The sequence below is a fragment of the Falco punctatus genome, assembly GCF_963210335.1.
Source record: "Falco punctatus genome assembly, chromosome: 7".
Taxonomy (NCBI): Eukaryota; Metazoa; Chordata; class Aves; order Falconiformes; family Falconidae; genus Falco; species Falco punctatus.
Window position 1 is genome coordinate 62,678,851 of NC_137587.1, and position 18,019 is coordinate 62,696,869.

Consider the following 18,019-nt stretch of genomic DNA (forward strand, 5'->3'; position numbering starts at 1 on the left):
ATCCATCCTGAGTGCAACCTGTGCTAAAAAACACAGAATGGACACCCCCAACTTGCCTACCTGCAGAGCCAGCATCACTACAGCTGATTTATTAATGCAATCTCACAGCCACACCACATGCCAAGCCAGTCCATGTGTCTAATCCTGCAGCAAGGTTTATTCGCGAAGAGACAAATGGTTGGAGGAGAGCAAGGGGTGAACTTCATACTCTGAATCAGTGTGAGCACTGCAAACTCCTGCAGAAATGGGTACGCTTGAAGAAATCCATTATTAGTAGCCCACATCCTTTGGCAGAATGCGTCTCTGTTGGTCTCCAAATCAATCAGCTCAGAGATGAATCTTTATTGAGTGTCAAGATGCTATTATAAGTATTACACGCATGTTAATCCAGGCAGCTTGAAGGAGCTCTGCATAGACTGCTAACAGAAACCCATCAAAGTAACAGGATCACATTAGTGTTGAGACAGACACATGATTTATCTTTAAGAGTACATCTTCATGGCATACAACTTCGCTACACAGAGCCAGGAGAGTTATTAGATTGGGCTGTTAATAGCTAATTTAGCTGTATCATTGCCTTAGCACGGGGCTCCACATGCTCTGCAGCACTTATGTTACCAACACTTGTTCAGAGCATGCTTAGTGCATCTGTTTTGGTGCCAGACTATGCTATGCAGACAACCTTCACAAAACTGAACAGCCAAGGTCATTTCTAAAAAAATTTACCATCGAGGAAGACACTATAAAATTAACAATAAAATTAATAGCAAAATGGCAAAAATCAAAGTTAGGGAGAAAAAGAGAAAGACAAGAAAAGTGCCATCCAATCATTTATGTTACATGCAAACACCCAGGCAACAATTACTATAATAATTTTATTGTTTGGGTGAAATGGGCTTCTGTTCTTCACTATACTGTGAGAGAACCAAAGCAGATGATTTTATTACCAGCTGCTAGAGTGATTGATAGTATTTCCTGCTAATTACTGCCATAGCATTAACAACAAAATTGTAGTGCTTGGGAGAAATAGCAGGCAGTCTGAATGTATTCAGTGACTAACGAATTCAGCTGTTCTCTTTGCACCAGAGAGGCAGACAGAGTCACAATTCCTGGAAGATGGAGTACATATGATGACACATTATTTGAAACAAACTCTTATCACTGGAGTATTTGCACAAATAGCCTTGAGGTGTCTAAATGAAAAAACAAAAAAACCAGGTTTGAACACTAACATCCAAAGGCATAAGAGAGCAGAAGGATGGTGTTTTCCTGGTACTTCAGCCTCCTCTACAGTACAGCAAAACCCTCAAAGAGACAGAGCTCAGAAAATGTTTGAGTCCTCATTTTCCTGTCAGCTGCAAAATATCCTCACCAGTCTTGAAGTATTTCACAGCTACAGTACTTAGAGCTACCGTAATGCCTGAGGCACTTTTTAAAGTGACATTTTTTTGCCATTAGAGAATAGAAACGATTGTAACTATTGTCTTACTGAAGAAGTACCCCCCACAACCACAATTACTAGGCAGGTGATACTTTTGCAATGCTTAGAAGAAACACTTTGAAGCAAAAATACAAACACAGGCAGCCTGCAGAAAGCAGCACTGAAAATGTGTCCTGCAACAGAACTGCCACTTGATGGCAGTGCACTGCATCGATCTTCGCACAGAACAATTAATCACAATGTCTTTTAATTTCCACTTAAAGCACAATATAGAATTGCTTTACTGAGCAAGGCGGAGGATGCGCATTTGCAGAGACACCACATGCAGCACAACCTTCAGAAGCAGACAGGAGGCACTGCAGGTAGAGTGCAGGAGATTTGAGAGGTTATTTGGAAACATCATTCCTTCATCAAATAGACATCTTCATAACCACTACTCTCACATCACCTTTGCTGTCAGGACTGCCCCTGGTCTAACAGAATGACTGTCAGCACGTTGTTACAGGAAATAAAGCAGGGACATTATCCTGATGAATGAGATGGGAAACTTGTTTGGTCATTCTAAAGGCAACTTTAGAATATTTACGAACTCTCTATATAAATACATTCCATAGCAGAAGAGTAGTTGAAGGGTATTTTCATCCTGTTAAATATCAAGTCCTGATCTCCATTGCTCATTCCTCCTGGGAAGAGGGCAGGCAATACTGTCAGTCAAGGCTGGGAATGGGACACTATCTGAGCAGGGTTCCAGATATTAACCAGATCAGCAGCTACCACATGAAACAAAGAACACTAAATTCAGAGCCCAAAACATATACATCATTTCATCCAGTTTTACTAACACTCTTACTGTGAGAATATAAGGATTCCTTTTGCAGTTTCAGAAAACAGGCTGCAGCAATATAATAGCACCCCAAAAAAAGGAGATCCTTGCCTCCTCTGCTTTCCCACCCCTGCCCTGTACCAGCTCCTGCCCTTTTTCTTCTAGAAGTCTTATTACTTAAATTCTCATGCAATGCTGCTAAGTACTGGTGAGTTAAGGGCACAATTCCAGACAAGTGCTCCAGACTTCAAGCTAGACCATTTATGGTTTACCAGCACATTCATACCCACAAAACAGGATTACAGAAGGGAAGATCTAACAGATAATTATAGGAGGAGGACTCTGAACCCAAATCACCAGCATTTTTAGTTTCAGATAATATGGAAGAGAAGTTGAGAAAGGGCCTCTGAACTGCAATTTAATCAATGCCTTATTCTGAAGGAAGGTGACGCTAATGGTCAGGTGGTCAACTTCTCCAGCCAAAACTGCCTTCAGTAAATACACAGGAGTGACCATTTCACAAGGAGTCCTATACTAACATCACACAGATCTCATGGGCTAGTGAACACATCGCTTAAGAGGAGCAAGCCAAGCGAACAGCCTCAGGACAACACTGTGCATACCAAAGTCTTCACTTAGGTACCTGGAAACTGATAAACAGCAGGTGGCTTGACAGGGGATGGTGCAGAGCTCAGGTGGCAGCTGCTAGATGCCCATTTCAACAGAAAGAATGGCTTCTCACGTGATCTTGATTCCCAGAATTTGGGAAGTGGATAAAAGAAATCTGAATCGAGGACCTAAGCAACAAAAACTTAAAAAGATGAGGTCAAGCACAGTTTAGTGAGGAAACTATTTTGCCTGCAGAGTGAAAGCAGAACCAGACATGTTGCAATACGCTCCTCTCAAAAAATCAGTTTATTCAGGCGCCCCAACTAACTTTCTTAAAACCAACCAAGAAGCAGGTTCTTCCACAAGCAACACAAACAAATATTTTATTTGTAAAAGGTGCTCAGAGGCCTTCCACTCATTCATAATTCAAAGACATTTCAAAGGTGGGGCCGAAAACTAGTTTGTCTTTAAGAAGAAATCAAGTACCCAACAAATAAAAGACAAGAGGTTTATCAGATCCTCTCACCGCAGAGATGAACTAAACATCAAGACTGATTCTCTTCTTGCCTAAAGGACCTCAAGAGAAAGTAAGACAGGGCTTCTGTATAGTGATTTTCGTGAGAAATCCCCACATCAAAAGCATGCAAGGCATGTTCTACTTTTTCTGTTGGAGTGATCTCAGATACTCAGGCATCCCAGTGGCCTTTGTCACCATAGATGCCACAAAGCAAACAGTCAGTATTAGTAGAAAAGTAACTAACCCACAGCTTCCAACCTCATGACAACGTTTTACTGTAGGTTTATAAAGGTATTTCATTTTGTCCTTTTGTCCCCTTGGTAGAGATTCCTGAAGATCATTAATTATCTAGAACACAATAGTGCACAAGTCACACCTGAGATGGTTTCAGCCCCGGTAACAAGCCGGCTGCCAGGCAGGCATGCCTGCACACCACCTTGCTGCACTCAAGGACACAGGGAGCCACAGCACTTGGGACAGACACTGCTGCCACAAGCCTCAAGGTCTCCGTTTTGTGAAATTTTTTCTTTCATATTTATTCGGGAGATGTTTTTTTCTTAAAACACAAACATCAGAGGTTACTGCAATTCTTTTCTTCTCAGGAATACACAGTGCACTTCAGTAGGGCACCATTCTGTGTGGAATATTTAAATGGGAGAAAAAAAATTATAAGCATTATCCTTTTCTTCCCATTTGAAAGCAGGATACACTGGGAAATCTACAAGAGTACTTCGTTCATTAACAGAAGAGAGGACCTACTGTACCCAAAACCCAGGTTATATTAAGAGAGGGTCAATGCATTCTTTCTGAGGCTTTTGAAGTTCACACTTCATTAAGTTGCATGACATTTTGGCTTGGAAGTGGGAGCTCTCATCTCTATCAAAACCCTCCTTGGGAAACTCTGCAGGTTACACAGCTCATAAGTGGCAGTTTATTACAAGACTCCATCCACAGACCTGATTAAAGACCAAAGTCAATGGGAGCATTTTTATCAATTAAGTGTTTGCCCTCCCATGCAATCACCAGCTATGACACATTTGGGTTTGTCACTCCAAATAACGTGGGCACACCTTAGACAAACCATGCAGAGGAGGAGTGCTGTGATTTAAAACAAGTTTGTTCCTTTTAATCCAAAAGGAAAAAGGAAAAAAGTCTGCAGCAATACATCATCCTTCTCCAGCTGCTAATCTTTTCCATTTCACACCCACTGATCATTATCACCATGAAAAAAACATCCCCATCTTAAAGGCAGATCTAAGGTTCTAGTCTTGGCAGTAATCAAGAGATGACACTTAACGCTTCCCAACTCATTCCCTGCATGTCACCCCGGTCCTTTTCCAACACACTCATACCCAATACTGCTCACAGGTTATTCTTCTAGAAAAAACAACATTGATTTCAGAGTGGCAGGAGATGCCACTGGGTTAGAAGAACAATCAATAACATTATAAAGATCCTATAGCTAGCAGAGGCTGAATCAGAAGTTATGCAGGTCACTTCTGGATTAAGATTTTTCAGGACATTGTATGCAGCTGAAGACTCGGCCTTGATCATTCACTCACGTGCACTCTGTATTTATTAAAGTTTGGTTAGAAATAAGGTCACAGCTTGTGATCCTTGATCCTTTCGTAATTAAATCTCCTGCTGAATACTCTGCTGGACTCTCAATTAATGGTAACATTTTATAAGAAGATCAAAACATCACCTTTACAAAGCTCTTTCCCATTTTCTTTCTCTTGCCTGGATGTTAGCAACAGTTGAGTTTAAGCTAAGTAACTAATTTAAATTATTTCACTTATAAATGAGAACTTAATGAATCACAACAATACAAAAGATCACTTAGTTATAAGCCTCCATTGTTTAGAGCATTGTTAACCCTTTTTTCCCCCTCCTATCTGCATACGCCTCGATGATCTAGATATTCCAGATCATCAACACATTGACAATAGCTGGGAAGTACCTTACAATACCAAAGATGAAATTTTGACTTTTGTTGGTAGAGAAATGCAACTTTTATAAAAAGGCGATGATCAGCAAAGTCACTGCAAGTATTTAATAAACCAATCAAACCCGAAGCTCCTGACTTCCCACCTCCCAAAGACTTCTGCCACCCTCTCATTCCATCCCAGCCATGCCAGCAAACAGAACAATTTGGTCCTTCAGCTTTGAGACTCTGGGCTTCCTGAGCACAAAGCTCCAGGCAGATCAGAAATAAGGTTTGAAACACATCCTTCATCCACTATGCTGTGCCTGATAAGAGTCCTCGTATCAACAGGACAGCACTGAAATACAAGAGCAATGTGGGTAAAACCAGATTCAGATTTAATCCACCACTTGTGCATCAATAGGTGTTCCTGACTACAGTCTGAGGCAGGCAACCACAGGCCTGTCCAGCCACATGGACTTTTTTTGCACATCCTGTAGCAAAATGCAGCTGAAGAAATCCATGTTATCTTAAGAACCTTGTATTCAGAAAAGACCTTCTTTTGAACAGAATAACCACAGTTGCACCAAAGACTTTGTAAAGCACGATCCATATTATTACACACTGGGAAGAAAACAACCCATGAGAACAGCAGCAGGGGAAATGAGATACACTCAATCCAGCCAAGTGACAGCTGCTTTTTGTAACCTTGACCCATGATAGTGAAGAAGTTGGGAGATAAAGCTCATTCTCTGTTAACCCCACCCCCCAGGCTATGCTGATTAAGGCTCTGGAGACCACCTCTGCATTAAAGTTAAGCTTGTATCACAAAGTTTAAGACCACCGTCGTAATACAGAGGACTCAGAACTTCACAGTTACATGAACCACAGAAGATCTTGTCAATTACTTCCTCACTCTACTACCCCACTTCTTCAGAACATCACTGCAGGGAGCAAGACAGCAGCTCATGATAGTACCCTACAGTGATACCTGAGAAAGGAGGAAGGGGGTTTGAACATCTTTATTTCAAATTCATACCACAACATTCAGCCACAGACTACAAAGTAGCACTGCCTTTTATAAAGGCAATGATGTGTTGACAGTGGTACAGATGGGATAACTGCTTGACCTGCAGCCTGTTTAAACACCAACATTAACGGTATCGCACCACAGTGAACCTTCCCCATGCTATATTGGGGAATGCTTTGCTGCCCTATCTCTCCTGGCACGAGCTCCTCTGCCCCATGACTGCGCTGCTGGAAGCAGCACCAAGCTCCAGGGCCAGGAAAGCTCGTTAAACAGCATTAACGGCAGGTAACAAACAGCTCTGGGTGAGAGATGGGATACTCCCGGGGGGACCAACTGAACGAGCTGGGGCCAGCTGTTTGCAGAGGAAAGGCTGAGCTCTTGTCCCAGCCCAAACCTGTGGCAACATAATGCTTCACTCCAGTTCCTGGCAACTTCATTAACCAGCAAAAAAATCAGGCAATGCTTAAATGGAGCAGACTTATTTAATCACAAAAACACAACACTATTTTTACAGGATGTGTTTTCCACCTTATCTCTTAATCTTTACACTTACAGAGGCCAGTAGTCTCATCATTACAGGCTGTGACCTGTTACAAGCTCTGCAGAGGCAGGACAGCTGATTTTTCCAAAAGAGGCAAATAAAAGTCCAAGCAGCCAAGAAGGATGCAGCAGGTGGTCTTCTCTCTATTTATGTACACTGACTTGAAAAACACAAGAAACTCCATCCTTCTGTTAGTGCGTATGTGGAAGTACCATCACCACAAAAATTTGGACCCAAGTACTCCAGACATCTCAGGTTCCCAAAACACTTTTCATAACTGTCAGGCATTAATCTGAGCAACCTGGTAATTATCAGATAGGATAAAATGTGCTGTACCTTCCAGGGACTGAACTGGCAACACAATTTTTTTTTACTTTCTCCTCCTAAAAGGAGCTCAGTAATGCTGCTGATGATAAAAACAACTACCAAATCGAGCTTTCAGGATAAAACTCATGCAAGATTTTTAAAAAAATTAACAAACAAGTAATCTTAAGTCTAAGCCATGGACTTTAAAGAGGAAGACTGTAAAGGATGCAATGCAAAGGTGTCAAGAACAGTAGGATGAAATCTGGGGGAAGCAATTTTTCCTGCATGTAGACAAATGTAGGAAGACCCCCTGACATGTCTGTATTCCTGTTACTTCCAGTCATTTACTTCAGGGAGATGAAATTCCTTATGGAGAAATTCACAGGACACACTTCTCCGTTATTTGAAAACAAGCTCAAGAAGCCTATATACACAGAAAACTGAGTTCACGTTACTTTCAAGAAGGAACCTCGTGAGGTTTGTTACTCCCCTACCAATGACCAGGCCACAAGGCTGTTGCAAGTGCTATTTGAAAAATGAAAATACCAGGAAGGTATTTTTTTATAGGTATGTTCTTTTCATACCTAAAAATGCTTAGATGAGCTGAGCTGTCAATTAGCAACATGTGGAAAAAAACTCTGATCTTAAAACGTACCAAGCATTTATGCTGAGAGCAAACAGGAAGACTAAATATTAAATTTTCAAGGTCCTTGAGGTTGTTTGGGTTTTTTTGCCCCCTACCCCAAGCTATCAAAATTTGTTTTGAAAGGGAGCTGATTTGCATAAACATCTGGCTTGGGGAGGAGAAGGAAGAGAGGAGAGAGAGTCACTGATGTATTGATAAATGTCATCATCAACTTATTTGCATTGCAAAGAAACACTATAGAGTGCAATATAATCATTATTTGATACTGGGCTACATTTGACCTCAGCCCAGTCCTCACTATCACGTGGCAATGAGAACTTTTTAAGTATACCACTTCAGTATTACACATTAAATACAAACCCACACAAAATGGTGGGAAAACAAACTAAGTCAGAAGATAAGACTGGGAAAACAAGGCTTCCAGATTAGTTAAGTCATACACTGTTCAAAAGACATAAGGATAATTTTATCCTGCTTTCTACCCTTCCTGTGTTTCTACCGTAGCATCTACGTCGTATTTTTGTACATAAGTTTAATTCTATTTTAAGATGTCCTAAGTTTAAATTAAGTTTCTTCAAAGTCAAGGTGCATTCAGTAGGTTTGTGATTTAACACAATTCAGGCAACTTTTAGTCTCAAAATACAGAATATAGTGGTGTAGTCCAAGAAAACCATTCTCCCGAAGTCAGGTCACACTACCTAATGTTTTAATCTTGCTTCCAGTACAAGACTTAGTAAGTACAGAATAAATTCCAATACAAACTTGCAGCTGCTAATTAAAAGTAGGCAAAATTTAAAAGCTTTCATGGCATTAAAGGTCAAAATGATCCATAATTTACAACACACACTTTCCAAGGTACAGGTCTATGACCAGTCCTGATCATTTCTCCTTCCCTCCCCCTTAAAAGCCACATTTGAAAGCAATTTTCCCTCCAAATTTTCCATCCTTGCATCAAGCTCTACCCTTGTTAGTGAGTTCTGTGGGTAGAACCATAAGCACAGGATCACTTCATCAGCTAACCCCGCTCTGAGCATGGCAAGGCAATATGGAAAGTAAACAGTTACAAACCTGGCTGGCAGCTTTGGCACAAATTTAACACACATGCATACACCCCCACAAATCCAAGTCTAATTTGACAGTCCCCATGTTCTGCAACAAAGCTGCTATTCACGAGCAAGAGGAAGCTTGTTCCTTATTAATGTAGCCATCAAGGTTACGAGCTTCCAGGAGGCTGACGTAAACCATACCCTGCTGCAGCAGTCGCGGCACAGCTGAGCCATTTGCTGCTTCCAGTTCCTCCCTGCCACGTTTAAAACTCCAACCAGAAAAATATTATCACAGTGGGCAAGCACTGCACACCAGGATGCCCTATTTTCCACACAAGCAATTTCTTCTTACCACCTCTCAACACATCAAGTCACAAGAGCACAGCCATGCACTCAAGCACACTCCTGGGAGGAAAAAATAAAAGCAGGAGGATGCCTGCATGGTGACAACATTACATGTCTCAAAATTTTAAAATCGTCTGCTGGAAAGACAAAGCAACTCTATGACTTACCTGAACATTACCACTGAGCATTTACAACTGAGTTAATACAAATAATGGCTTTGGGGAGCAAAGAGCATCTCCAAAAAGGGTGGTGGGAAGCACTTTTTGTGAATAGTAGGAGAGGAAAAAATTTTGTACTCACATATAATGGAGCTTGCCGTGGATTAAGTTTCATGACCTCAGAACACTGAAACAAAAAAAGAAAAAAAATGTTTAAGATTTTTTCATAAAATTTTAGATACTTCTTCATAAGCTGCTTTAGCAATCATATATTACTTTTTCCAGTAGTCACTTTTATACAATGATTTTCTATTTTCTTTCTTTTGGATCAACAAGGATCTGTCTTTGTTTTTTTATTTATTTATGCACACATTAAGCAAAAACAACTCTAAAATGATTGGTAGAGGAAAGCGTTCCTCATCTGAGCTGTCGATAATGTTGGCACTGAGGATATTCCAAGTGAAATTCACTTCCCCTTCACATCCATCTCAGTTCATCTTTCCTCCTAGCAACACTCACTTTGTAACAGCTTGTTATGACAATTATCAATCCTTAATCGCTATCTGTCCACCGGTTCCTCCACTGTCACCCAGAAAATTTTGCAAATTTTTGCAAAAATATGCAGTTCTCTCCACTGCTAGAGAAGACCAATTACTCTGGCAAATACTACCTTGCTCAAGTTAACTTGGTGCCATTTTTTCTCCTTCCACTGGATTCAATGTTCAAGAAACACTTCAGAACTACATAAAAATCAAACTATCAGAAAAGCTCCTTGCAAAACTGAGGGAAACCTCCCAGAATAGGTGATGCTCATGATTTTGCATCAGCATTTTTCATAGTCAAAAACTACCATTCTTATCTTACCACGATTATTTTAGTCAAGACACTCTCCTCTTTCAGGTCTGCCCCTGACATTTCTGTATCTCTATATAAGCCGGTGTATTGTATTGAGCTTTGAATCAGCTGAACCAGAATTTCACTTGCATTAGTTTCTGCATCGCAGTAGAAAATACTGACCCTAAATGAAAGCTGTAAGTTTTCATTTAATGTGTGTCAGGATCCTAAGATGAAGGAATGCAAAACAATTAAAAATGGAATTTCTGCTGTTGCTCATGTCTGCAGTACTGGTAATGCTTGCAAATACTTCAAACCAGTCTTAAAAGAGAAGAAATACCACTCTGCTTTTTACACAAAAAACACAGGATCTTGTTCATACTTCACTCCTTTCCAAATCCCACAGTTTGTCTTTAGTGAGACAAAAATTAAACCACAGCCTAAGTTTTCTTAGCTGATTCCAGCTATCCTTGCTCCCTCACACGCTCTCTTTATTTTACAAAGAAGCATTTTTGCACCAGTTGCTTTAAAATGTCTGTGCTACCTGCCAAGCTTGCTCATCAAAACAGTTCCTCTGCAAAAGGTCCTCCAAGCAGCCAGCGGACAGACGAATATTTTGCAACAGTTTTAAATCTAGTACAATTCATACCTATTTCCAACCTCAGCATTCCCCTTCCAACAGCAACAATACCTCAAAATGGTTATGCTTGATAGCTTTCACTGTATTTTCAGCTCTTACAAAGACTGTAAGAAAATATGAAAATAGGGGACTAGTGTCACTAGCTACCATTTGGGCAGGGGAGTTCCAAAAATGGCTCTGCAAGCAATCCTCACCTGTGCCACACAACATTCCAGTCCTACCAAGGGCTCAAAAAGAAAAGAAAAAAAGAAACAAAAAGAAAAGCAAGAAGTGCACAAATCCTGCCAATTTCCCTCATGACCTACCTGAGGCTCTCTTTCCTATTCTGAACCTGGGCATCTTGAACAGGGGTACCAAAACACTATCCAGCCAAAAGTGTTCATGGCATCTTAAGGAAATTAAACCATGGTTAGAAAAGCTCCCTTTTAAGCCCACTTCACATTTGGATTTTTACAAAGTCTCATTACAATGGACCAATTCTCTCAAGAAGAAAAATTAAGATCTGTAGTCTAGCACAGCAATTTAGTAGTATTTGGATATGACTTTAAAAAAAAATATTACCACATAGAATCAAATCAGTTGTGTCTCAGATGATAATATTTATATGGAGTTAATATAAAGTACTGTTTTTCTCACCATATCTTTTCAAGTCTTGACAAGTAACTGAACAATTTTTCTTTTGGCTGATAAAAAATACTGTGCAATATACCTTCAAAGACAAAGAATCTATACTTCTGCATCTACATTAACTATTAGAATTACTTCTTATCCCCAAAATTCAGCCATCATTCCACACTAGTGATATTACTACTGACCTGCTATAGGATAAGGTGCAAGTTAAAGGATGTCCCATGAAAAATTCAGCAAAACAGAACACTACAGGTTTGTATTTGCCCAAGACACCACAGGCAATATATATTTTCTACTCCTCAAATTCTCTCGACTCCCAAATAATTAGCTGGTTTTATTTTTATCACGTATTTCAGTTTCTCAGGAGTTTGCTCTGAGGAAAGGAAGTTCTTCTAATGTACTCAAATATAGTCCTTCCTCCTTTGTTATTTAACAGCTTTACCTCTTCCCTGTCACAGTTCACAGGTATGTTATTGTCACTCTTGCCATTACACACAGTAACTTCTGTGACCTGAAAGCAAATGACATCTGTGTCCCCACAAAAAGCAAAATTAACAAGCACACACTCAGGGAGGTCACACCTGGATTTCAGCCACAGCTGTCTGCATTGCTTCAGCAAACCCACAGGGCACCAGCCAACTTCTCGCGCTCGGTAGGGTATTCTTACACAGCCTCATCCCTCCTGCTCCACTTGGTTTGCTCTACAGTCATCAAGCCAACGCTTTCTAAAAAGTCCCATCCAAAGCTTCATGAAATAAGAAGGCAGGCCCTAACTGGAAGCCTGGGCATGCACCTGATCCTCAAAAGCAGTAGCAGGGTCTAGACTGTTATATTTTCCCCTTCCTGATGTAGGTTTGAGAAGCTGAAAGTTGTTGACAGGAGAAATCGGGTAGCTAAGCTGGACCCTTTGTCTCCTTTCTTACCGATTGCTTCACTGGTGCTTTAGCCTACCTTTTTCAGCAAAGCCATCAAGGGACCTCTATCATACCAGAACTAATAATACTTTATTTGACGTTGGGGTTGCAATACCATAGGACTGATCAGCTGTGAGCCCACTCCCTGCTTTCACAATTTTAATAGAGGATGCCATTCTAGCATCTGCCATCAACACCCATCATACCTTTATAAAAAGGAGAAACCACAGTTCATGTGCTCTGTCACAAGGTCTACACTCTGCCAGGTTTACCCAAAGTCAGAAACTGTTATGCTACACATCACACTTGATAAGACATTTTAGCTGAAAGACCCAATGTGCATACACAGTCCAAGTTCCTTTGAGAAAGTTTGCTACCAGTCCTCTTATGGAGCAGACAACATGAGCGTTAGTAAGAACGTTCCTTTTAAGACCACTGGTGGAAACCAGTAAGAAGAGGTTTCCTGTCCTGTCTAGCTCAAACAGGCTGCAGCAAAGGTATCAAAGATCTGTATGAAACAATGCTGCAGAAGAACTTGCCCTCAACAGAGCATTTAGGTTCCTGTAATTCAAGGAATAAACTGAGATGGCATCCTCTGATCTCTGCCATCTGAAAGAAGTGCATACCACTTTGTCCTGCTCCCTCACTTTCCGGGTAGATGCCTGAGAGCAGCCGAGTAGACAGAGAAATGAGAAAGACAAGAAAGAGATGTACAGATCAGGAAAGAATGTATTGGCATTAAAAACTCCCATCGAGTAACCTCCTTCTGTGGTAGAGTTGGGTTTGGCTGTAATAAAAGTGCCACAAGTCACAAAAATCCAAAAGAAGTAAATACTTCTTTTATATGTGTAAAGAAGGGAGAATATTGACACTTCTCATGAAGTAAAAAAGGGAGGCCTATGAGCTCCAGCTCATAACCAGGTTTCGTTGGTTTTATTTGGCAAGAGAAATGCACAGCAACAGCAGTGAAATAAGGTGACTCTGCTGAACAATTGGTCTTGTCAAACAAGAAAACAAAAAACCTGGAAATACTTCCTGCAGGAAGATTTTTCCTCCCCTCTTATCCTACTAGTTGGCCCTTACATCAGTAACTTAAAATTATTTCTCATTTCATAATGTACATCGGACCAATTTTTCAAAGGATGCAAACTTAGTTTGCAAGGAGACAGGCAGGTTTGGAAGATATTTTATCTTGTTAGGAAGTGCTTTGGCAAAAATATATGAGAAAAACTGAGTGACAGATAAGCCTGAATGACTACTCTGCGTCAGCAAAGGACTAAATTTAGGTTTCTAGACAAGTGAACTCCAATCAGTCGATAGGCAGGGAGCAGCCTCTGAAAACTTTATAAAATTTTAATATAGTAAGAAAAGGGAAACAAAAAGACTATACTGGTCATAATCAAACCAAGATTCATAAGAACCCTAATATAGTCAATTAGTAAGGTGGACTACTTTAAGTGTAAAAATGGGGGGGGGGGGAAGCTGAGCTGTGTTTTCACCTATTTTAGAGGAGCTCATCTTCCAAATTGATGCCTGCTCTGAACCCCAGAAAATCATTTCTATCTTTTTGGGCAGGTAGCACTTGCTCTATCAGATATCACAGAGAAAACCTGGACCTACTGCATGATCAGGATCTGGACTGTATATTGAAGTCAAACTAACAAGAACAGGCAAGTCCTACCTCCCTTGCTCAGCTCCCACCCAGCCTAAGAAGTCATGCTATGGGCACCCTCGTGGCAGCCAGCAGATTCTGCTCCAGTAGTGGCTGCCTGTAAGACATTTCTATTATTTCTTGCTAATAGCTGAATCTTTTGAATTTCAGTGTCTAGGAGGTTTGTCACACGCTCTATAGCCATTGAGACACTTACACTGCAGTGTTTCTGGAACTGTATTAAGTTTTCCCCCTTAGGATAACACAGTTAAATCCCTTGCATTCACAAATTAGAAAGTAGGACATGAAATAAAACCCCAGGTTCAAGCTGTTAAAAGCAACAGTGGTTTTGGACATTATAAAGATCTGCATAGGTCAGTAAAATCAAAAGCTACTGAAGCCTTCTCAAAATGGAAGCATACCTTTCTGCTCTGTTAAGCTTTAAAGAATTAATACAGTGAGTTGTATTAAAATCTCCTCTAGAGAACTTCAGTTTTATTTTGCACAAAATTTCATGGAAGAGGACAAATGACTGTGCTTGACTTCTCTGGGTATGGTAACATCTGACAGGGAAAGAAAGAAAAAAAAACCAAAGCATTTATTTGCTTTACTGTGGTTCCCAAAAACTCAGCCAGGACTAGGGCTCCATTGGTTACGTGCTGTAAAAGTGTCAATGCTAACAAAGTTTCTGCCCTGAAGAGTTTACAAACAAGCACAGGCAGTGGGAAGGGATACAAACACCAAGTGCCTAAGCAATAAATCCTCTTCATCCACTACTCCCGGCTACCATTTAATTCAACCTTAATTAGTTGGCCTATTTCTTCCAGGCATCCCAGGCAAAGCATGTATCTTGAGGATAAATCTGAAAGTGAGGTCAATGGTCCTCCAGACCAACCCAGCCTGCACAGAAGCAGCAATGCTGAAGGTCTTTGAATGCCGTGTAGCTAGCAGCACTGAAATGGCTCTTCGATTTCCCCATCACACCTTGCTAGGCTTGCTGGTTTTTGCAGTAGCCTTACATCAGATGTTGGTTTCACCAGCCAGCTTCCATATGCCTCCCAGTATCCACTCTTGGCTGCTTGGTTCCATGAACCATACAAGGAGTATATAAGAAAGAAAACATTGTGCCACATCAAGACCTTAGCTTCAGAGCAGTCTGTTTAGGGTTTCTTTAATTATTTTTTTTTAATAAGAAAGGAGAACTACAGGATGGGCAGAAACAAGAATGACCACTCACCTCCAACAACAGACCAGAGCTGCAACAAGCAGGAGGACAAGGGGCATTTAACCCATGTGGTATGCCTGGGCAAGGCTACCTACCACCCCTTTCTCTTTCCCTCGCACACTAAATACACTTCAAGTTTTCAAGTGTTTGACTTTTTCCAAGCTTTTCAAATTCATTTTCAAGGTTCTTTTAGGTAAACTTCAGTTTTCGATATACTTCAAGTTTAAGTTTTGCTGAACCTTACCTGAATCTCAGCACTTGACTTCCCCCCCCACACCCCACCCCCATTTTAGCATTCGATTTTAGAAACAATGCTCTGTATTTGCAAAGCTTTAACCATGAATTCCCAGCTGTACAAAAAAACAATCTTAGCCATAAAGAGCCTGTGGTTGCTGGCAGGAAAGAACAGCCAAAAAACACATGAAGAATCTGATGAAGTTACAGATTGCATGTAAAGCATTTGAACAGATAAGCAGAAATGCAGAGAAAGCAGGATGGTTTTCCAGCTGTAAGGGGGGCTGCATCACAGCATTGACAGGCTGAAAGGCAAAAGCAGATTTTTTTTTTTTTAATTTTGTTTTATTTTTTAATGTGCTAGAATTTACTTTGTACAAAACCACCTCCTGTAATACTGTTTTGTAAGGTCTTCAGTCCTTGAAAGGACTAAACTTTGTGACTCCGAGGCTCTGGAGTAACATCTCACCAGGCAGTCCAAACTATGTATCCCATAGAAACTAGACAAGCACTGTTTATGCTGGTTGTATGTAAGACAGCAAGCCATAAACAGAAATTCTTTTTGTACTTTAACGTTGCCACCAATAAATATATCCACGGTGGGACAACCTGCCTTATAGTCAACCCTCAGATCCTCACCCTGTAGACAAACAACCCATAAACTGTAAAAGAGTTTCAAGAAAACCAGGGATTTCCCGGGAGCACACATCCACCCCGCTTCACTGGGCTGCATCACTTCCTTCTATACGGCTGCACTATCAAAATAAAACCAAGCTTTCAAAAACACATCACTTCTCATTCAACAAAGCACAGTGTCCTCAAGGGCACTCCCCCCCACTCTGTTTTTACAAAATGTTAATTTATGAACTGCTTAGAAATATCAAGAGGATTGGGTTTCAGGCCCTACAGTGCTCCTGTTCTAAACTACACAAGATAAATAAAGACGGGGAAACAGCAAGTGGGGGGACCGGAGAGGAGACCAACTGGCCATACACAGATGAATTCCTGCTGGAACCATGAATTTCATGCAAAGAGAACTAAAATAGCACTGTCTTTCACAAGTTCATTGTTCTCCCCTACTATCAAGGGAATTACTGAGCTGGAACATTCTCATTTTCTTATAAGTGATACATGACATTACTGTGTTGTATTACCCTGTCATCAGTCTCCTCACTTTTTTGTTATAACACAAGTATTTGCAAAAAGGCCCTTCTTTGGTTTGGTTTCAGGGTGTGATTTTTTTAATTTATTTATTTGACTTTTTTTTACCTGTAGCAAAAAGTCTGAAACAATGACTCGAGGGGGTTTTTTAGGACTTACATTTTCTTGTTTGGCATTTTCCCTGTGTATTTTCCTACAAAGTTCAGGCCTGCAATAACTTACTCTCACCTTGTGATATTGGATGAAACACAGGTTTGCTCATACACTTTGTCTCACTAGCTTCATTCATACTGAATGAACGCCAGAACTCACCATTCATAAAGCGAACAAATTTTCTAATCACTGTATCAATGCCCTCTCCTTAAAATTCACATGAAAGGAGACAAAAAAAAAATAAATAATCAAGGACAAAACCTATAGCCAGTTTCAGCAAAATAAACAAACCCATAACCCAGTTCTTCAACAATATGCACAGATAAATTTGTATAACTAGAGTAACTGCAATTACAGTGACTAAAATTAACCTTAAGACAGAAGATGTACATATATCCTTTCAGGCATCATACTACTAAATGCAGAATGGCTTTCCCCATAGCTGTACATGCATGGTTTTGTATATCTGGTCAGCAATAGAAGGCTGGAGGAATTAGGAGAAGTAACTCATCCCAAGTTTATTTTGCAGACACATAGGAAAGTGATACCACCTGCAAAAGCCATGGTCCACGGAAATGAGAGGAGGCAAGGAAACCAGAAACCACACTTCAAACGTGTGGGAGCAAACAAGTTACCAGCTTATTGCAGCATTATGTTTACTATCACAGCTGAGTTTAGGACTAAAAAAAACCCAGATATTTGTGTAAAATCAATCAAATTTATGTAGCTTGCTGAAGGTTATGTTTTGTCACTAAATTGGTTGCTTAAAAATAAATAAATATACATATATCCCTCACACAGCATTTCCACAGGTGATACTGCTTCCCAGCTGCGTCCTGTCTGCAAACAAAACCATATGCTTCCATTCAATTAGAGATACACAGGAGTTTCTTTTGGCTGCAATGGATGGAAAGGAGGTTTAAAGGCATTTTGTGTTGGCCTGGCTCTACTGTTGCTCTCCTCCAAAGGCGCAGAGGTAGCCCAGCAAGCCACTCCCAGGAAAACCAGACATATGCAGATTGCTTTCACAGCAAGAAAAAGAAACTTTGTGACACCCTTCTCCCTTTAGTAAAAAAATGAGAAATAACATATTTAATTGCAAAATCAGCCTAAAATCCCTTCTTTTTAAATTTGAACAGTGTTGGAAACCTCAGTACCGTGGCCTTCACAGCCCACCAAACAGCTGAAAAA

General features: G+C 40.5%; 1 protein-coding gene across 13 annotated transcripts in view; it reads right to left on the minus strand.

Moving 5' to 3' along the window:
* Positions 1–18,019, minus strand: part of AKAP13 (A-kinase anchoring protein 13) — a 222,469-nt gene that overhangs the window by 148,644 nt on the left and 55,806 nt on the right. For 5 of the 13 annotated variants that reach the window (XM_080396176.1, XM_080396184.1, XM_080396177.1 and 2 more), the window contains exon 1: positions 9,529–13,423. In XM_080396176.1, the coding sequence (XP_080252302.1) occupies positions 9,529–9,636 (108 nt within the window). In that variant the 5' untranslated portion in view covers positions 9,637–13,423. Of the gene's footprint in view, positions 1–9,528; positions 13,425–18,019 lie in introns of those variants that run through there. The other 8 variants (XM_080396182.1, XM_080396179.1, XM_080396181.1 and 5 more) reach the window with 3 other exon arrangements.